Here is a 19,948-nt window from a genome sequence, read left to right on the forward strand (position 1 = left end):
CACGTGCGCAACCGGTGCACAACATTATCTCCGGGCCGATTTCCAACCACGTACGTAACATATAGCCGGGGATATGGTTTGATTACATGAGGGCCATCTTGAATACCGGAAACAAGCTTAAGCTTTGCGACGGGGAGCTTGCGACGGGGGACGGGGGACGGGGAGGATGACAGCGGGGACGCCGACAGGGACGGAGCCGAACTCGAAGTGAAGCGGAATCACTTCCGAAGCGGACGGGGACCGCCCTTTGCCCACGGGGAGATTTGACGATTTGACAAGCGCTCAATGGCTGGTCGGACAGGACGACGGGGGTCGGGGATTGCGATTTCGGCCAAAAGAAACCTAAAAGATAAAAAAAAATCAACAAGTGCGACAAAACCGTCGGTACCCGCGCCGAAGTCTATTTCTTTCGTCTCCCTCTGGGGATGTTCTCCTCTTCCTCCCCAATCTAAACCAATCACCATTCTGCAACCTCAGATTTGTGAGATTCGTCATCCCAGTAAGCGACTCCATAATGGTAGATCTTGGAGTGGATGACCTTGTGGAGGACGGTGGAGATGGCTTCTTTGGAGGCCCAGAACCAAGGCAAATTCAAACGGAAAAGAAAAGCGTAGCATTGCCCCTTTCAGGAAAGGAAGAGCCGAAAGAAGGTGGAGTAAGCCTTGTGTTTGAGCGAAGCGCAAAAAGGCGGAAAGCCATTCGGTAACCGGGGTGAGAGGCAAAATGGCAGGGGATGGACGTCATCTGAAAACGTCGGCTATGATTCCACTGCACATCGCTTGATGGCAGAATTCTTTGGTAGCCACCACCACCACAATAGATAGGGGGCGATGAGGACGGGGCGGAGGAATAAGAGTGACACAGCAAAAGGAGAAAGTGATATAGGCGGCACTGATTGAATATTGCTGAAATGATACATATGGTTAGCTTGGCTGGGCCAGTGACTGACTGACAAAGTCCGACATGATTTGCGCCCAGTCGCTGCGTTAGCGAGGAAAAACATGCTTAGGAGTCCATACATGAAAAACGTGAAAAGGGTAATAATGATGTGTGTAAACATTTGGTATCGTCGTGGATCCAATCCTTGATCCGGTATTATCAAAACAGAAAACATCAACATATGATGAACATGACCCAAACCTGGCTAGATATCCAAAGCCGTAAACTACTCGCTCGCCAAATAACAAATACCCACTGTGACCCGCTTAAAAAGAATTCATAACGTAAGACATATCAGGAAAGAACGGCCAGGCCGACTTAGGCCTGGTCACGGTCAGACTTGGCAGCCATCCTGCTCTCACGGCCCTTCTCAGACCAGGGGAAGTGGAAGACAGGGAGGAGGAAGAAGGAGTTGCTGTGAGAAAAGAACCGTTAGCGCATGATCATTTGAAGTTATATGAGGCTCTGCACCAGGGTCAAGGATGATAACAATGACGTGTGCTTGGCAGATGCAATGGAACGAGGGGGGAACCCCGAAAGGACCAGTAGTGTCATGGCATGGTTTTGGACAAAGCCCAATGCCAATGCCAAGTTTGGGGTATGAGGCCAGGATAATGACGCTGTACTTTTTTTCTCGTTTGTCCTTGTGGGAGGGGGGGTAGATATGTGACAGGAAAAAAAAAAAGAAAAACGTAAAAAGAAAATCATTCTCGGGGTACTAACCTGCTATCCGCAATACCAGCAAACGCGTTGTACCAAGCGAAGAAGGCGGCGAGCATGCCGAAGACACCGCCAGCCTGGGTGAGCTTGTGGGAGGCAGTGAGGGCTCCGTTGTCGTTGGCGTACTCGCCGCAAGCCAGCATGAGGAAGGCAATATCCAAAGTGAAGAAAAGCATAAAGAACATGATGGTGGAGCGCAAGGTGCAGAGAAGCAGGATGGTGGTGAAGATGAACCAGCCAGTAAGGAAGATGCCGACAGCAGACGAGGCCATCTTGGGATCAACCGCCTTGGCTGCGTCGCTAGCATAGGGACCGTCCTCGCCAAGGATGTTCCAGGCCGGAGTGAGAAGAATGGCATAGGAAATCCAGAAGCCACCGAAAGAAGAGAGAGCAGTAGCACCGAAAGTGTTGCCAACAGCCATTTCCCTAGAGGCACTTGTTAGACATGATGATTGAAGAGGGTGGCAGGCATTCAATGATTGTACTTACCACATGCCGGCAAGGAGCTGAATAAGACCACCATAGGCGAGAGCAACGCCGACGACAACGTTGGGGGTGTTCAAGCCACGGGCGTTAAGGTTGACGCAGGAGAGGATGAAGGTAGTAAGGGCGAAAGCGCAGAGACCCAGGGGCGCTGGGTTGGCGAACTTGCGTTCCTTGACTGGGCGATAGAGACCGGGCTGGAATTCACCACCGAAGGCAGGCAACCTGGGCTCAGTTCCGGTGTGGATACGAGCCATAGGGTTGTGCCAGCCACTGAGCATAGCCTCTTGGTGGGCGGCAGCGACAGCGGCCTGGGCCTGAGCCTGAAGCTGAGCTTGAGCTTGGGCCTGGGCGTGGGCCTGCTCCGTAGAGATGTTCTCAACCGAGGGCTTCTCGTCGTACATTGTGCGAACTTGTTGAGAGGTGATGATATGTTAAGGCGTAGTATGTATTGTCGGACCAGGTGAGGAACCAAGATGTGGTGTTCCTTAGATGTCGATGTTGTTGCAAGGTATGGCACCTGGAGACCTGGGGAAGATGGAAACAGAGAAAAGGGTCCTGGGGAAGGACTGGGGAAGAGAGGTTGATATAGAGAATAACGATGGGTTGAATGGATCATCGATTACATATCCCACGGCCAGAAGAGCGGCATGTTGAACATGGCCGCTAGACAAGCGTTGCCGTAATGGGCAAGCGATGCATGGATGATCGGCGGAGTCCTGGGGTTACCTGGAGCTGCTTAGATCTGCCCTTGGGATGAACTGGCTCATCTGTCAGTGGAGAGTGGATGTAAGTGATGCAGGGACTAGGGCCCCGGGCCGTCATCTGGGGGACTGAAGACCAAGTGGGACGGCGTCCTTGGGCGTGCCAACTCGTTAGTGGCATAAGGGGCAAAGCTTTATGCCGGATAAATGCATTTCCCCACGATATTCCCTGAGCCCAGCCTCTGCTGGATCTCGACTGGACCTCAACTGGGGTCGGGCTGTGCCTCTGACTGGAGCAAGCCGGGTCACGGCTCCCATCACGGCTGAGGCTGGTTGGACCGTTGGAGAGCTGCCGGGGGGGCACCCCCAGCCCACGGAGGGACAGCCAACACGATGAGGAGACGGATGCAAGCCGACAAGGACATCGGTGAGAAAGCGGATACCTCCCTCGGCCCAAGGCTCTCTCTTGGTGGGTCGTCGGTGGTTGTGTTAAGCTGTGTGCTCCACTGAAAGACGGAGAAGAAGATCTGGAAAGGCCGTCTCCTCACTGGACAAAGCTGATTAATCCACCAGAATACGGGGAAGGTTGCGTGGCATGATATAGAGGTTGGTCCACAACACTTGCAGTCTGCTTGGTAATTAATTCCTTACACGCCCAAATTACAAAGTCTTGGTAGAGCCGTCTGTCTGAAATGTGAAGGGCATGGAAGGGGACAAGCAATAAACACAGGTCCAAACAATTAATGATAGAACGGTCTTGTGCATTGGGATTGTCAGCTGGGGTGTTTTAGACTTTGTCGGAGCAGGTGCCTGCTGTCATGGATATCTCATAGACTAGATAATGCACTAGTAGTATTAGCAATAAGGGGGCACTGGAACAAGGAGGCTCACTCACCACTCGGCCAAATTCAACCGACAACCACAATGTGTAGCATCCAACTAGAGTCCCTTTTCGCTCCACAAACCCCGGAGAGTCTACCACACGCTAGTATGATCGTCTCAGATTGGATCTCCCAAGTGGTTAAGGTTAGAGGTGACATGACTTGAAATGATGCCTGACTGGCGAGGCTGGAAAGCTGTTCGGCACATAGCATAATTGGATATCTGATGGCACTGCTCAAGTCGGGCTTCAAGAATTGAGTACTCTGATCAAAGGGACGAGACCAGACTTGGTGAATCATAGGGTGTAGTTTGGTGGTTTCTCCCAGTTGGTTTCGATGACCAGAGGAAAGCACTTTTTTTTCTGATACAACTTTGTTTTTCTGTGGCCGCATGTAGGGTAGCAATCGCGACCAGTAGCGCATTCTTCCTTCTCACACGGACTTCAGTAGCTTGCAATTCTGGTAAAGATCGCCGGGTATTGGTGGTTAGAGTAGTGCCGAGATAGCCATACAATCGCAATTTCTTTTGCTGAAGAGGCTCCTTTTCCGACGCACAAGGTACATGGGAGACAGAGGCTTCATTCAGGGAGGTCTGCTACCCAAGCCAGCATTGTCTCAGTGTCGACATCCGGTCGTCCATCTTGGTATTCACCAAAGCAATCTGGTAGGGAGGTGGGGGATGGGCAACGATTGGTTGGGGAGACATTGAGGTGCAGAGATGCGGCCTCGGCGTCATCTAAACCACATGGATTGGGATTTGGGGGACACTGAACTAGAAAAGCAGAGAACCAAGGGAGCGGCCGGTGGCTTGACTTTGCCTTTCCTGTTCGATTCCCGCAGCGATTGCCGGCTGGGCGTGCGTAATGGGCTTGACTGGCAGCTGAATTTCTAATATTTTTTTGGAGATGTTCCCATGGACGACTGTATAGATGATGTCCACGATGGAAGTTGTCGAGATTGTGGTATAGAGTCGGCTCAAGTGCCCGGCAAATGGGTGTCAGAAAGACCAGCAAGTCGAACGCCAATGACCACCAGTCAAGTGGAGAGAAAGGCAGAAAAGGGCGGACTTGCTCGACTTCCGCTTTTACCCAGTCGTAAGAGATTTACTAAACCTGGCAGTTTTGGTGAGAGAAGCTGCATATGCAAGGCGGCTTTAGTGCATATGAGGCATCGATCCAATAAAGTTATCCCATTTTCCTAGCTAGCGCCTTTGGTAAATCTCTTACGACTGAGTAGAAGCGGTTGTCACCACCCTGTCTGTACTGTGTGCCGGGAATAAGGGGAGTTAGCAGACTGATGCGGGAGTGTCAGAGTATGATCGGGGGAAAGCCAAGTGGTCGCTAACCTCGCCGGTGCTTTGGCGTGTCTGGCTAACCATGAACGGATGCGCCATCCGGAGTTGCAGTGAAGCATCAGTTGGTTAGGATTGCATGTCATGGATGTCCATGGAAAAGGGCGAAGGGAGGGAGTCCGTCCTCAGGAAACATCCGTTTGGGAACACGAAGGCATTAGGTAAGGCATGATAGGTAGTGGTAAGATGGAACAAGTGAGGTTTGGAATGGAGACCCGATGGTTGATACCGCCATTGTAGGTCTGCACTTCCTTTGCCCGTTTGGTGGTGGAAAGGTGGACAGATTTTCCCCAGGCGAAACCGGGCGAAACAACCTTGATTGCTCCCTGGCAGTTGCCCTGTTGGGTCAGGCATCTCAATTGGAAGTCAAGAGTCAGAACTCAGAAGGAAGGAAGGGACCGACGGGAACGGAGCCCGAGTGGGAGAACTTTCCACTTCCACTTCTGCAACTGCCTGAATTGAAGTGACGGAAGACGGGAGCAAGGAGGGGAGGATGGAAAGTGGAATGAAGCCCACCAAAGCCCACCTTCCCCATAAAGTAGTTGATTCAAAAGTTGTGGATTTTCTCCGCACATTCCCCCGTTCCTTCCCCTTTCTGAGCATGGCTCCTGACATGCCTGAAGCCAATTGTTCTGCGCGGTCAGCATTTCTTAGCACCATTACGTCGTTTGGCACATGGGACGCTGTTAGTGCAACCCATCACCCCCCGAATCCCCCTTTTTAACCTTTTTTGCTCCATTCTCCGTCTCCACGGCCAAGCGGGGGAATCTGGGGAAAGTGCAAAGACCGAGTCATGACTTGTTTCTAGTGCTGTGCATGACGAGACACTCAATTGAAGCGGAGCTGCACCCGAATCCAATGTTGAAGGCTGCTGCTGAAATGGGTTGTTGATTGTTGAAAAATGGATTCAAAGTAGTGACGGATGAGGGGGGACGTTGCGGGGAAGTGAAATACCGACGCCAAGTACCGTCGTACCGTCGTTCATCCAGTCTTGTTTTCTCCTTTTATGTAACCGTGTAAGGGCTTGCTTGCCCTTAGGGTTATGCAACTATCGGTGGTTTGCATAACGCTTCAAGTTGTGCATCTCCCCATCCCCAACCAAAAGTCTGAAACTCAATTTCTTCCACTTCCTCTGTCGTTCAACTGCCACTGCCCGTGCCGGTGCCGGTCTCAGTGCCGGTCTCAGTGCCGGTCTCAGTGCCGGTCTCAGTGCCGTATGCCTCCTGGGATCTCCCAAGTTCTACAGTATGGCTTCTTCTGGTCATAAGAAAAAAAGGGTCATGCTGATTTGTGCTGACGGGGTCCAAGACGTAACCGAAAGACTAGCCTCGGCCCTTCTCTATCATGTAATCCATCACGATCCATCCATCGGCATCCAGCCTCTTGCTTTCCATCCACCTGGCACTTCCTTGTGTTCCACGGCCATTGACGGACTTTTGACACCACAAATCCAGAGAGAAGTGGAAGCCGGCCTTTTTGTGCTTCTGGTGTACTGTTGTTGCACATTTTGACAGTGTCTCACGGTTATCACGGCACTTGTGCACACCTGTCCGGCTCTGCTCTTTGCCGTCCACACAACCCCCATCGTTCTGGGTCTTGGCGGATGTGCGGCTCGTTCGCCGGCACTACTACCTAACCACACTACAAAGACAGACTGTTACACTACATCCCGACACTAACCTCCTGGCAGGGGGATATTAGCATTGGTCTGGGTGTTATTTCTCTTGTGAGTCCCGAGTGTTGCTCCGAGTGGAGGACCCAATATCAAAGAAGCCCCGGGGCAGACATCCGGTTTCGGTCAAGTAACGCCGGCAGCTCTCTATGCCTTTACCCATGGGTTTCTCTGTCATCAAAAGTAGCCTTCATCCATGGATGTCTTGACAAGGATCGTCAGGGGAAAAAGCCATCTTGATGATACGTTGGCAAGTTGGTTGCATGCTTGGCCATCGTTCGGGTCATCAAAGAGCAAGCTAGCTAGCCAGCTAGCCAGCTAGCCAGCCAGCCAGCCGGCCAGCCTCCTGGGATTTTCAGGAACATCGACAGACAGACTGGCTCACAAAGGCAAGGGCCCAGTTTGACTACCACATGAAGCTTGCGTGTTCCTGATCATCATCAAATTACCTTCATCACCCTGACGGAAAGTGCTAGTGTAGTGCTCTGCGGCAGTTACCAATGACATGAACCAACAGCTGAACACCACGTAGGGATTACAGAGACGTCCTCTTTGCCTGCTAAACCTGCCTTCTGTCCCCTTTCCCTCCGAAGATCTGTCCATGGAACAGGTCCCGTTACTGATACAACGTCACTTGTACCCAAAAAGGGATGTACTTTAGAAAGAAAGAGGACCACGGTTGTTCTAGACTACGATCAATCCCCCTTATTCCATTCCGTGGGTTATTAACCTAACAAAGTGATTAGGAGAGACAAAGGGGAAGAAACAAGAACAAGAATCAAAAGTAAAGAGATATGTAGAATTCAAGATAGGGAGAACAGCAAAATTCAGAAGAGATCAAAGAAAAAAAGAGGCAGGACTACGGAAAAGAAACCTACTTAACACAGAAATTTTTTCAAAGAGATAACAGAATGACAGAGAATGAACATCAATCAAAACCCAAGCAAAGAGAAGAAAAGCCCGAGGGGAAACAACATAACAATACCTACCAAAAGGGGACTACCTCCAACAGCAATAGAACAAACATCAGCATTCATCGCCATCACCAACATCCACAATCATCGAGGCGAAGGCTTGCCCTTTGCTTCAGGTTTTAGTCACAAAAACGGAAGGAGGGCGGGTTTTCGGTTCCTCTTTCCTTTCACAGCATCTCTTGCGGTTCTCTTCATTTCTCTACGGCCCGGGCCCCTCTTCCTTCCCCCATCCTTCCCCCATCCTTCCCTCTTCCTTCCCCCTTCCTTCCCATTTCAATCCTTCCCTCTTCTCCCTTCTCCTTTCCCCCTCCCTCCTTCCCCAAATCTGACCTACCTATTTTACCTGCCCCAACACTCCAATTCCCCCAAAACCTCCAACAAGTCCTTCAAATAAGCTTTGCGGCTGCACTTTAACACCTTAACACAAGCCGCTTATGCATTCGTTTGCATCGGCTGGCATTGACTCGTGTCGCTTCGCCTAAGCTTTGCAGTTCGACATCTTGGCCTACTCCCACCCGTCTTGGCTTGCTATCATACTACACAACTGCCTATCACCATGGGTCAGGGAAACTCGTTACTCATGGGCCACGTGGTTTTGTTGATTACATCTGGGTCAAAGAAACTGTAGAGACTAACTGGACTTTTGTTATTGTGGCATCCGAAACTGAAGTGTGATAATTTCTCGTGCACCCGACAGTGCACTTTTAAACGAACCAGGACATGAAAGAGCAAGCTAGAAAAGCATATCATGATGGCTGCCAAAAAAGTAAAAGCAAATCTCAACCATAAGAAACAAAGCAAAGGAAAATCAAGACCAATAAACCATCATCAACAGAAACATAGGTAATCATCCACTTCCTTCGTCCAATACAACCTTGAGCTAGCTCATGTCTTCTTTCATCCCTTGACTGTAGACTAATATTTCTTGTAATGTGCTCCAAAAAGTTCCCACTCACATCCTCGTCCTAACTCCATTCAACGTGGCTGTGATTTCATCCCTTCCCCTTAAACAATTGCTTTGTCATTTATCATTACGTATGGAAAACATATGCTGATGACCGATCAACCACTAAACGGCCGGCCCACCTTGGACAAAAAGAAGTAGGTCTCCAAGGGTAGGGAAGACGTTGATGTCAAAGTCATTGGTGAGGATGAGGATGCCACCGACGTGTCTGATGTCGGTAAAGTAGAGGGCCCATTCGGATTCGGGGCTGCACCAGTACCACCCAAGGGAGTGGGAATAATGGTAGGGACAGACCTAGCTGGTGGAAATGAGCGATGTTCACTCGTTGTCGTAGTTGAAGGGACTGTGACCGTTGTTTCTGCTATGGTCACAGTGATTTCTGGTACAGTGACCGTTAACGTGGGGTTTGACAGCGTAGAAAGGAGAGAGCCGCCGGACTCCGATGGAACAGTGGACGGGAGAGATGGCATCACAGTCGAAGATAGTAGAAATATGCTAGATGATGGAGAAAGAGAGCTGATAGAAGACGTCGATGGCAATGAAGTCATGCTAGAGCTCGATTGGTCCCCAACCGGGACTACACCACTTGTGCTCGATGTACTGGTGGAAGTCCCTCTTGTTGTAGTTCGTGTGATTGTTATGCAAATGGTGGTCGTTGTGCTGCAAGCTGTGACAGTCGTGGTGCAGGGTGTCAAAGAAACCCTTTCGGGGGGTGCGCCGTTGACAACATCGTTCAGCTGCTAGCCAACGACCGTGTGTGCTTCATCAATCATGGCCTTTGCTCTTGCAACTTCAGATGCAGCCATCCTTTGGACTTCATCCATGGCAGCGGAAACAATAGCGCGGACACTGGATGCCATGCCCTCCGCGTCGATGGCTGTGGGATTCGGCTGCTTGTTCTTGAGGGCCATATTGGTAACGATGGCAACCCTAGAGACTTCTTCCTCGGTGCCAATATCATCATCATTCAAATCATCCTCGTCTGCTGGCCATTCCCATACTGCGCTTGTCATGGGAACGAGACTTTGCCGAACCGCCCCGGTGAAGTCTGCCATTTCCGTCTGACCTGGACTCAATGTTGGCACTGTAAAGTTCATTTCAGGCCCCGGAGCCTTAGGAACACGGCCAGTAATACTCCAGATACTCAGAGCGAGGTTTCCGCCACATACAAACTCAGGTTCTCCCTCACAGGGGATGCTGCAGTCCGACTCTGCAATCCGCCAGGAATCAACCACTTCGTCTCCGCAGAAGCACATGTAGCCGGCTTCTGTACCCGCCAGGCGGTACCCAAGGGTTTTGCAGAATGTAATGCAAATCTCCGTCGTCATGCCACCGACCACCGTTGCCGTGATCGATTCATTCTGTAGTGCTCGAACCGTATCATCTTTGTAGCATCCCCCATATTGCCAACCTGCTGTGGCAGGATGTATGGTTTCGGCTGCAGCGGCAGTTTCAAACACGGTCAAGGATTGTGTTGAAGTAATGGTGATCTCCACGACAGCGCCTCCAACAGGGGCATTCCCAGAAGTGGCCACTATGAGCGGGTTTCCGGTAACGCTCTCGGGAGCGGTAGTTGGCGACGGGATGCAAAACCACCCGCTAGAGCAGTGATAGCATGGCCATCCGTACCCGCAGGGAGCTGGCAGCGCGGGAGTGAGAGGCGGTGGACAGAACCATCCATTGACGCAGTCGTCGCATAAGTAACCCTGACCAGGACATGGACACGAGCCGGCACCGTTGAGAGGTGACGGTAACGAGGTAACTCCAGAGTTGTCTCCAAATCCGGGAATGCTTTCAGAACCAGAGGTGCTACCTGAAGAAGAGCCGCTATCATCGGGTAGGCAAGGAAGACCCGTGGGACATGAAGGACACGCAGGCAGAGAGGGGCACGTTAGCATCGAGGTTCTAGTAGCATTGTTAGCAGAGAAAACGATGGTCGAAGATAGCAGCAGCGCTTACGGTGTGCCACCGAGACAGGTAGCAATGATGCTGAGCTCCACGGATGTGACCGTAATAGTTTGCGTGCTGATGGAGACAACGGATATCATCTGCCCTGCTCCCCCTCCCTGAGGTGAGAGACTGTTCGAAGCTCCGCGTCTCAAAGTACAAGTTGGAACCGAATTATTGCTTGTCCGAAACACAGAGTTGCTGGTTGGCTGCCATGAAACGCTCACGAAGACTGTAGACACAGAAGCTGGGGCATGTATTGTTGAAGCAATTGCCGAAGCTGGTGTAGTGATAGGAGCTGTTGAGCTTGATCCCTCAACAAAGGACGTCGCCGTTGGAACAGAGCTGCACGGGACGGATACAGCAATCACGGAGCCGCCCACCAACGTCAACCGCGAGCAACTTAAACCAGCAGTCTCCGAAAAGGCTGAACCCGCAGCCACCGTGACTTGACTGATCAAACTGTCCACTGGGGTATTCGAAACCATGCTGGCTAACGCCGATGCTATAACGCCAACAACGTCGCCTGCTAACGCAGTGTTTGACGGACCCGCAACGTTTGAGAGTGACCCCGCAAGTTGAGAAAGGGGTACAGCAGTGGGAAGTGATAAACCAGAGAGCTCCGACAAAAGGCTTGTCGGGATCGAAACTTGAATAGTCGTTGAAGGGAGGTTGAGGGTAATGACCGGCAATTCTGATGTCAAGGACCTAGCTTCTGACACGACCGCTTGGGTCAAAGATGACACTTCCGAAGCAAGCAATGCTGTTAAGGACGCAACTTCGGGCACAGGGACCAACAGTTCCGAGCTAAGCATCGATTGTAGGGACTCTAAGAGTGGTAGGGCCGATGGTATGTTCGTGCTCAACATGGGAATCAGTGGTGTTATCTCCGAAATAAGGGGCGGGATGCTAGCGGTTGGCAGAGGAACACTTGGTATGATGGCGCTCAAGATCGAGGCGATGTCTGGCGCTGGAAGCGAAGCCGTGGGTACAGACACAGAAACAGAAGCCAGCTCAGATGAGAGCAACTCTGTCAGAGACGCCGGCAGGGGAAGGGAAGCCATCTCCGACACGATGATTGCTGTGAGAGACTGGAGTTCCGAAATCGGAACCGGAAGCTCTGAGCTGACCATCGACTGGAACGACTGCAAGAGTGGCAAGACTGACGGCAGGTCTGTACTCAACAGGGGAATCAAGGGCGAAATCTCGGAGATGAGTAGCGGGATGTCAGATGTCGGGACCGGTGCGGTTGGCAAAATGGCACTCAAGATTGAAACCACCCCCGGTGTTGGAATCGCGTTGGTTGGTACAGGCAATGAAAGCGGAAGTGACAGTCCTGGGCTTAGGAACGGCAGTTGGCCTGAAGAGGTCGGACTTGGTACTGGTACAATCGGTGGTAAGGTACCTTCTGCCAACGTTGTGGTGTCCTGCTGTCCTCCAGGCTGAAGAACGCTCTCCAAGGCTGAGATTAGTGGTACGAGAGAAGCGACATCAGTAGGAAGCGCAGCATTGGGGTTGGCCGCCGCTGTACCGACGTTGGGAAGACTGGTCGTTAGTGAGCCCAAGACCGTGTTGAGTAACGAGATGAGACCCCCGATGACCGCAGAGTTCGACTCAAGTGCGGGTGCGGCACTACCAGTACTTGTTGTAACCGAAAGGGTAGTTTGGGCTGGAGGATTGAGCAGTGAAGACAGGATATTGGGACCGATTGTCAGGCCAGGGACACCAAGTCGGTTTGGCTCAGGCTCATGAGGCTCATCGCTCTCGACCTTGCGGTGGACATGCCGGAAGGCCGGGGTTGTTCCTGTCCCCTTGCTGCCCAAGACATCGTTGGAGGCGACGCTGATGGGGAGAAGGAGGAGGACTGGCAGGTAACGAGCGGCAGCCCGCATGGTAGCCAGGAGACGACTGTGTCTGCTCAAAACAACGGGAGAAGATGGTGGTTGTGTAGGTAGGTAGTCGATACACTTCCAAAAGGAGAAGGCCAAAGCGGTTCCAAAACTCACAAGTCCAAAATCCGTGGTCCAAAAAAGGGGGGAAAGCGAACGGTGCTCAGCCTAGCAGAGTATTGGTGATGAAAGAGAACAAGGAGAAGAGTAGAACAACATCACTCGGGGATTTGGGGAGATGATGCTCTTTTGTCAAGCCAGAGAAGCGGTTGCTCTTTCCCAGTCGACTCCTGAACAACCGCCATCATGAGAAAGAGGCAAGACCGACCCCTTGAGGAACAGTCACGGGTGATGGTACTCCATGGTCAAGTCTCGAGTCCTTTCCTGCCGCGCTGCCTCTCGGACTGGCCATTTCCAGTATAGTAAGCAAGTGGAAGCTCCAAGCTTGGGATCGTCGTGTATGCGATTTCTTTGTAAATCGTGTCTGCTGAGCTGTTAGCAACCGCAAATCATACAACATTCCATACTCGTCATTAAGGCAGCTGTCACTAAGGCAGCTGTCCGTAGCATGAGCAGCAACAACCCTCGACCGTTTAAAACACATTGTCCCATAACGCTGCCAACCATAACATTCACAATGTTTCGCTCGATCGAATAGGGGCTTTGTTGTTGGTCATTTCATCAATTTTTGGACTCAGGCCGATCGCGCTAGGTATTTGGGACAGCCTTCATCTAATCCATTCCGGAGCCCATGCAATCAAACAACCATAGACGCCCGAAAGAACCCTCCTATCCTCGCCGACTGAGCACCACCCTCAACCAGACACTTAGTTGGAGTAACGCTTGCCGTCACGGAGAGTGTCGGCGAACTCCTCAAGAGGAGAGCGGATCAACTTGGTCTCCTTCCACAAGTTGGGGGTAAGGAAGCCGTAGGTGTTGGAAACAGCGGCGAAAGTAGCCTTGAGAGTGTTCTCAAGGGTCTTGGTAGAGCCGGAAGAGGAGGTGTAAGCATCCTCGATACCGGCGAGCTGGAGAAGACGCTTGACGGCGGGGGAGGCAACGAGGGAGGTACCGCGGGGAGCGGGGATAAGCTGTGAGGACCGCAGTTAGCACCCATTCCAGCTCCAAAGGTCAAATCTCGGGTATAACTTACGCGGACGGTGACGGAACCGCACTTGCCGGACTCCTTGGTGGGGAGGGAGTGGGGGAGACCGAGGTTGGCGCCCCAGTAACCGCGACGGACGGGGATGACGCTGAGCTTGGCGATGATGATGGCAGCGCGGATAGCAGTAGCGACTTCCTTGGAGGTCTTGATACCGAGACCGACGTGGCCCTCGGAGTCACCGATGATGACGATGGCCTTGAAGCGGGTACGCTGACCGGCACGGGTCTGCTTCTGGACGGGCTTGATCTGTAGAGGGAGAAAATGACGATATCAGCATCCCCGTTTCGTAGTTCCTCAAGTCCAATGCTTCCGCCCAATTTCGCGAATCCTGCGATTCTCGCTCCTCCTCATCCTCATCCTCCGGGCATCAAAGAATTCGTTGCTGCGCACCTTCATGACCTCATCCTTGAGCTTGGGGAGGAAGAAGTCGACGATCTGGTACTCCTTGATGGGGAGAGAGTGGAGGTAGATCTCCTCCATGCTCTTGATCTTGCCGGCCTTCACGAGACGGCCGAGCTTGGTGACGGGCTGCCACTCCTTCTCCTCGGACTTGCCGCCGCGACGGCCACGGCCACGTCCACCACGGCCACGGCCGCGGTCACCACCACGATCGCCACGGGAAGCGAAGCCGCCGCCACGAGGGCCAGAAGTTCCACGATCAGCCATTATGTCGGTTTGCCGGTAGGGTATCGGAGACGGAGGGTCTGTTGCTGGTCGTCGTCGTGGACTGGTTGAGGAGGTCTGGTGGTGTAGGTACTCGACGTTTTTCTCAGGCGCCTGGTGGGGTCCCAGCTTTTCGCTGCGATTTCTGGATTTTGCTGGTGCGCTCCGCCTTTGGCACCAACCCTAACGCCCACCTCATTGGATGGCCGCGGGTTTTGGCCCGTTTGGCAGCCGGAAGGTGGGGTAGATTTGGGGTTGCAGCTGTCAGCCTTGGCATGGGCAACAAGTGTGCACGGACCTTGTCTTTCTCTCAGCCCAACTGCTTGCTGTAGCTACAGGGCTGGCCGTCGCCGTCAGTCGCGAACTTGCAATCGTGAACCTTGAATGCTGGGCGGTTTCATGATGGGCAATTGAAGCCCCACTGCGAACATGAACTCCATCCCTCCCCGGCCCGTCCCTCTATCGGCCATCCGGGTTCTCACTCTTATCATTGCCGACGCTTGGAGATGCCAGTATTGGACTCATGACAGCAAATCTTCTAACTATGTCGATAGTTGTTAAGGAGTTATTCACTGACGCTTGTAGATTCTGAGTTATCACCCAACATCACCACCTATTTGCAAATGTCCACTGCAGGTTGCAATATTAAATGGTGAAGTGGAGGTGTTCATCTCGTCGTTGCGACATGTGCCTCCGTCCAGTCCCTGGGTCTCCATAGCCATCCAAGTGGGATGCACACACAGTGACCCGATGTACAGCATGCCTCCCAAAAGATTCACACGTTGGAATTAGGGAGGAAAGTGTCGTTTCTGGATGAGTGTCCAGAGGACTATCCGATTTTCCTATAATACCTAGCTGGGAAAAGGGGGCATCATCAGCTTCCATCAAAACGCCTATGCGCCGGAAACCTAGCCTAAAGTAAAGGATGAACTGAGTACCCAAGTCGAAGACATGCTCCTGCGCTCCCGATTTGCCCATCGCCATGACCATATCCCTCGCAAGTGGAATCAGTAAACGCCTAGAGACGCCATGGAATGCTTGCTTGCTTGCTTGCTAACGAAAAAACTTCCAGGTGAGTTCTTTAAGCAGAGGGGTTGGCGTTCATCTTCATCCGATCAAATGTCAGCAAAACTCGGGTCGTGAAGTAACGTATGAGCGACGGGAGCCCTACCTTGCGCTTGCCGCCAGGACCGGTGACAACGTTGACGAAACGGCGGGTGTAGATTTCGCGCTTGTGAGCACGACCCTTGGGGGTCTTGGGCTTCTCCTGGGGCTCAACCTTGGGAGTCTGAGACTTGACCTTGCCTGAAGACGGGTGTGAGTTTTGGGGTTGGAGGCGTGGCGAAAAGGTATCAAAAACTGCAACTTACCGGCACGAGCAAGGGATCCGTGAACTTTGCCCATTTTGAATAGTAGTGATGAAGTGTTGGTGAGTGTTTTGTTTTTCTGTTGTTGACTGTTGAATGGCAGAGGGGCCGAAAAGGAAACAACACCAGAGTCTGTACGAGATGTGAGGAAGGGACTCTGAATGTTATATACCTGTATCAAGTATTCAGGCATTCACCGATGACTCGTTACCGTCCCGAGACAGGCAGTCGGGGGCCAACCGCTTAACTCCGGGGAAATTGCCAAGAGAATTGCCCCCTGGCGACAGAAAGAACGCCCTGCAACCAGCGCTAAATGAACGCCCGGTGGGGCCGCAACGTGCAGGGGAAAGCACCTGGGTCTCGACTTCCAACGGCGAATGGAGGCATCTCTGAACTTGAAGTCAGAATCCCATGTGAAGGACTGACACATGTATGTCAATGTCCGTCATTGTTCAACTTTCTCGTGTATCTCTTTAAAGGACTTGCTGCGGGCAAGAGGCAACTTCAACCGGCCCGGAGGAACCTTGAAGGCTCGAGACGGAACAGGCAAGTTCGATTAAAGTGTTCACGTGGGAGCGCGCTCTTTCCGCGACAGAAAAGTCCCTGGCACTCAACACGCTGCTTACGCCCCGCAACGTTAATCGTTCAATTAAACGAAGCGTGACCGCGTAGCACATCGCGTCATCTCACCAGATCATATCCACACCAAATCCGCACAGTCACTTGTCCACATTCCTCCAAATTGGAACTGTTGGAGATATGTGGCTTCTCGAAAGTGACGTCTTCAAAGGTGGGTTTGTCCTGTGTGCTGTGCTATATGGATCGGCGGTCGCGTCGACGCGCTGCCATGATGCCATCCATATCAGATCAAGTAACTACATGAGAAGACATCGCTGACCTTGAACGAGGAAGCCAGACGGAAGAAAATGGCTGCGACCGGGCAGACAGTACCTTTTTGGTAGGACTGCTGAGAACAGTATGACTTCCTGATTCCTCAGTGCGAGCATGACAAACAGCATCTAACCGGTCTCTAGCCGATATTGCTATTTCTGACAAGACAATCTCACGGAAACATATCACCATTCATGTCTCCGACGTTGCCAACGGCGATGGTGTAGGTTTTCTCGGGCAAGGAATATTTCAAGTTGCCTAGGCTGATAAAGCTTCTTCAGGGCAACATAGACGCGCGATCCCAAGTCACCATCAAGGAAATGAATTCCAAAAAGGGCACCCTCTTAAACGGGGCCCAGATTCGCGGACAAACAGTTGTGCTCACTGAACCAGTCAATGAGCTCATATTGGGTAATTGCTCGCACCCGCTTCGGTATGTACATCCCTATATGAAGGGATTACCACGGGGCTACGAGACCTAAACTTACCGATTTACTTCAGGATCGTATGGCGTCCCATTGTTCTCAGCTTCTCTTTTACCAAAAAAGAAATCGAGGCTGGTTCCTGGCAGGCGCTACGTGACAACCTTGAGCAGCTCGACATCAAGTACATAGGTACTTACGAGCATCTCACCACCCACGTGGTTAGCAAGAAACGCAACACATCCAAGACGCTTCAGGCACTGGTCAACGGCAAACCCATCGTATCCGACAGTTTTATCACCGCCATCGTAGAGGCTGCCACAGTGCATGATGACGCTGACGAGGGGACGCCCAGTGCATTGGAGAGCAACTTTGATGAGGCCTGGCCCAACGCCGCTGACTACCTGCCACCTCGCGGCGATGAGCCTACCGAACGACCACCAGCCGATTATGCACCCGACGAGCGACGACAAGATGTCTTCGCCGGGTACACATTTGTCTTCTACAACCAGAAGCAACACGAGAACCTTGCGCCCGTCATCCAGTGGGGCAAAGGCAAGGCTTTCTTCAAAGAAGTAGTGGAAGGCGTCACCGAAGTGGACGACTTTGTCCGCTACGTCAAAGAGGTTGCCGATGAAAAGGGGACCGGGTCGTTCGAGGACGGCGGTGACGGGAAAAGAGTCGTTGTTGTGCGACATGCCCCTGGAAAGGGCGACGACGTTGAATGGTGGACCAACTTCTACACGAGCTTTGCCAGACATCTTGACCATCGGCCTCCTGACCAGAAGGAGTTTCTCGAGGCCATCCTCGCCTGCGATGTATCTTTGCTACGACGCCTCGAAGAAGACACCCAACCTACCTCAACCGCAAATCCCACTCAAAAGGCCCAGCCTGAGTCGGAGGATCGCATGCAAGTCGATCAACCCGACAACAGAGAAAATGAAGAGCCTACCCCGGCTCGGCGACGAGCTCGTGCAGGTGGTAGGAGTCGCTTCAAGGGGTTCGATTTTGATTCCGATGACGATGAAGACGAGTCCATGGCAGACGTTCCTGCTGCCCCAGCTACAAAGGCAACACAACCAGCCGCGGATGTGCCAGCATCGCAAGACAGCCAAAGTCTCTTCGTCTCACAAAGACAAGAACCCGTCGATGATGATTTCTCAGAGCAAGAATCACGTCCCACCGCCACCACACGCTCTACCCGTAGCCAGAAGCCAACACGTAAACGAGCGCTATCACCGCTTCCCGAGCACGACGTCTCAGAGTTACTAGACGCCATCGCACCCACCGCCACGGCCGCCAAAAGAAGGCGCATCGAGGCCGGACAACCCGCTATCCCCGAGCCGACTCCCGAACCAGAAGAGCCACCAGCCGTCGACGATGACAAAGACGCCGACAAAGTATCCGACTCGCCCAAGGGCAAAGGGAAGAAGGGAGCCAAAGGCAAAGATAAAAAAGCTAAAAATGGAGACGGCGACGACCCCATCATCGAACTCGCCCGCCAAAAGCGCGAAGAGGCCGAGGCCCTCGCGGCCGCTGAGCGTCAAGCGCTGCTGGACTCGACCGCTGACGATGATATTGACTATGCTGCCATCCGCCGCCTCCATATCATCGAAGAATTTGAGGTGCGGATGCCGAACCGCGAGGCTCTCGACGATGAGGAAGAAGAAGAAGACGGCTACGCCGACGCCAGCGGAGGGAGAAGGGGAGGACGCACGCGCGAGCAAGACATTGCAGACGGCAGGTGGGATCCGCGCTGGAACGACCGGAAGAACTTTAAGAAGTTCCGTAAGCAGAAGCCGGGTGACAGCGGCGTTGGTAGCGCTGTTGATGAACAGCCGCGACGTCCCCTTATCACTTTGGAAGAAGTCAAGCCCAAAGAATACGGCATTGGAGATGATTACTGGCTTGAAGATACCGGTAGTAACAGCAGACGCAACAACACGCAGACTCAGACACAGGCACAGGGAGGACGACAGTCGCAGAGTACCCAAGCTCAGACTGCTGCTGCTGCTGGTGGTGGGACATCACAAAACCCTAACGCCGCCGCCGCCGACAATAGGTCCCGTGGTCTCCCTACGAGAAGGATGCTCATGGCGGTGTTGGATAGTAGTGATGAAGAATGTGACAACGGAAGCACCGTAATCCCAGAAGACGCACCACCACCATACACAGCAACAGCGGCACCGGAACCTCCGCGGTCGCGAGCAGCCAAAACAGCTGAGAGGGCATCGGCTGCCAGGAGAACGCAGCAGACGACGACGACGGCGGTGGGCACAACACAATCCGAGGCATCATCTGGATCGGCTGGGACTGGTGCGGGTAGCAAGCATGGTGCTCCGGCGAGTGGGAGGAGCAGCGGACAGCCGGCGGCGAAGAGGGCGAGGACGGCGGGAAGCGGGAGGGGGTTCGTGGTTAAGGATAGTGAAGAGGATAGTGATGAGAGCGATGATGGGTTGAAGTTTAGGTTTGGTAGGAGGAAGTAGGTCTAGGATGTTGTGGTGCTTACTGGGTTTGGCTGCAGATGTATATATAGACTGGAATTGCAAAGGTTGTTAGAGGGCAAAGATGAAAATTTGCGAGGGACTGTTATAATGGCCACTTTTGAAATGTTTTTGTTATAATGCAATGTCCCCGGAGATTAATCATGTTACGATATGTGTCGAACATGACATCTACTTCAAGTTCACGAGTTCCTTGAAATCATCGAAAGAGTGGCCATCGGATACATCAATATAGGGGGTATCAATCAGTTGCTTCCTCATTGTTACGTACTCTGCTGTTATGTTGCGTGTCTGCTGTGTTTATATGCCTCTGCGTATACTCTGATTTCCCTTCCCCCCTATGCTCCTTTTGCCCATATTGTCTTTTTTTAACACACAACGACGACATGCAAACGTTTTAAAATGGAAATTT

At 52.4% G+C, this 19,948-nt stretch overlaps 9 protein-coding genes across 9 annotated transcripts; 1 reads left to right on the forward strand and 8 right to left on the reverse strand.

Annotated features, from left to right (window-relative positions):
• Positions 1-610: 610 nt before the first annotated feature.
• B0H65DRAFT_161490 (uncharacterized protein) lies at positions 611-1,283 on the reverse strand. The gene has a single exon (XM_062821245.1). It carries the CDS (start codon positions 1,118-1,120, stop codon positions 758-760), a length of 363 nt encoding a protein of 120 aa, XP_062683061.1. The 5' UTR covers positions 1,121-1,283; the 3' UTR covers positions 611-757.
• B0H65DRAFT_161439 (GPR1/FUN34/yaaH family-domain-containing protein) lies at positions 898-2,677 on the reverse strand. Its single transcript, XM_062821244.1, has 3 exons — positions 2,149-2,677; positions 1,663-2,085; positions 898-1,354 (listed from the first exon to the last, which is right to left on the reverse strand). The coding sequence occupies exons 1-3, from the start codon at positions 2,544-2,546 to the stop codon at positions 1,258-1,260; spliced, it is 918 nt and encodes a 305-aa protein (XP_062683062.1). The 5' UTR covers positions 2,547-2,677; the 3' UTR covers positions 898-1,257.
• A 3,540-nt stretch (positions 2,678-6,217) lies between these two features.
• Positions 6,218-7,353, reverse strand: B0H65DRAFT_441551 (uncharacterized protein; the record flags this gene model as incomplete). Its single annotated transcript, XM_062825533.1, has 3 exons — positions 6,218-6,335; positions 6,477-6,570; positions 7,200-7,353. The coding sequence occupies 3 exons, from the start codon at positions 7,351-7,353 to the stop codon at positions 6,218-6,220; spliced, it is 366 nt and encodes a 121-aa protein (XP_062683063.1).
• Positions 7,354-8,630: 1,277 nt separating this feature from the next.
• On the reverse strand, positions 8,631-9,332 carry B0H65DRAFT_161577 (uncharacterized protein). The gene has a single exon (XM_062821246.1). It carries the CDS (start codon positions 9,234-9,236, stop codon positions 8,787-8,789), a length of 450 nt encoding a protein of 149 aa, XP_062683064.1. The 5' UTR covers positions 9,237-9,332; the 3' UTR covers positions 8,631-8,786.
• A 96-nt stretch (positions 9,333-9,428) lies between these two features.
• On the reverse strand, positions 9,429-10,736 carry B0H65DRAFT_422934 (WSC domain-containing protein; the record flags this gene model as incomplete). The annotated part of the gene is made up of 2 exons (XM_062824425.1): positions 9,429-10,287; positions 10,648-10,736. The coding sequence occupies 2 exons, from the start codon at positions 10,734-10,736 to the stop codon at positions 9,429-9,431; spliced, it is 948 nt and encodes a 315-aa protein (XP_062683065.1).
• A 1,126-nt stretch (positions 10,737-11,862) lies between these two features.
• Positions 11,863-12,970, reverse strand: B0H65DRAFT_571429 (uncharacterized protein; the record flags this gene model as incomplete). Its single annotated transcript, XM_062830483.1, has 2 exons — positions 12,052-12,970; positions 11,863-11,995 (listed from the first exon to the last, which is right to left on the reverse strand). The coding sequence occupies exons 1-2, from the start codon at positions 12,525-12,527 to the stop codon at positions 11,863-11,865; spliced, it is 609 nt and encodes a 202-aa protein (XP_062683066.1). The 5' UTR covers positions 12,528-12,970.
• Positions 12,971-13,351: 381 nt separating this feature from the next.
• B0H65DRAFT_422958 (ribosomal protein S5, N-terminal domain-containing protein) lies at positions 13,352-14,355 on the reverse strand (the record flags this gene model as incomplete). The annotated part of the gene is made up of 3 exons (XM_062824427.1): positions 13,352-13,615; positions 13,678-13,935; positions 14,080-14,355. 3 exons carry the CDS (start codon positions 14,353-14,355, stop codon positions 13,352-13,354), a joined length of 798 nt encoding a protein of 265 aa, XP_062683067.1.
• Positions 14,356-15,433: 1,078 nt separating this feature from the next.
• On the reverse strand, positions 15,434-15,756 carry B0H65DRAFT_547789 (ribosomal protein S30; the record flags this gene model as incomplete). Its single annotated transcript, XM_062829537.1, has 3 exons — positions 15,434-15,457; positions 15,524-15,657; positions 15,723-15,756. The coding sequence occupies 3 exons, from the start codon at positions 15,754-15,756 to the stop codon at positions 15,434-15,436; spliced, it is 192 nt and encodes a 63-aa protein (XP_062683068.1).
• Positions 15,757-16,877: 1,121 nt separating this feature from the next.
• Positions 16,878-19,758, forward strand: B0H65DRAFT_161611 (uncharacterized protein). The gene is made up of 2 exons (XM_062821249.1): positions 16,878-17,043; positions 17,112-19,758. Exons 1-2 carry the CDS (start codon positions 16,931-16,933, stop codon positions 19,516-19,518), a joined length of 2,520 nt encoding a protein of 839 aa, XP_062683069.1. The 5' UTR covers positions 16,878-16,930; the 3' UTR covers positions 19,519-19,758.
• The last annotated feature ends 190 nt before the right edge of the window (positions 19,759-19,948 follow it).

This window comes from Neurospora tetraspora (genome assembly GCF_033439725.1).
Source record: "Neurospora tetraspora strain CBS 560.94 chromosome Unknown B0H65scaffold_3, whole genome shotgun sequence".
In the NCBI taxonomy this organism is placed as follows: Eukaryota; Fungi; Ascomycota; class Sordariomycetes; order Sordariales; family Sordariaceae; genus Neurospora; species Neurospora tetraspora.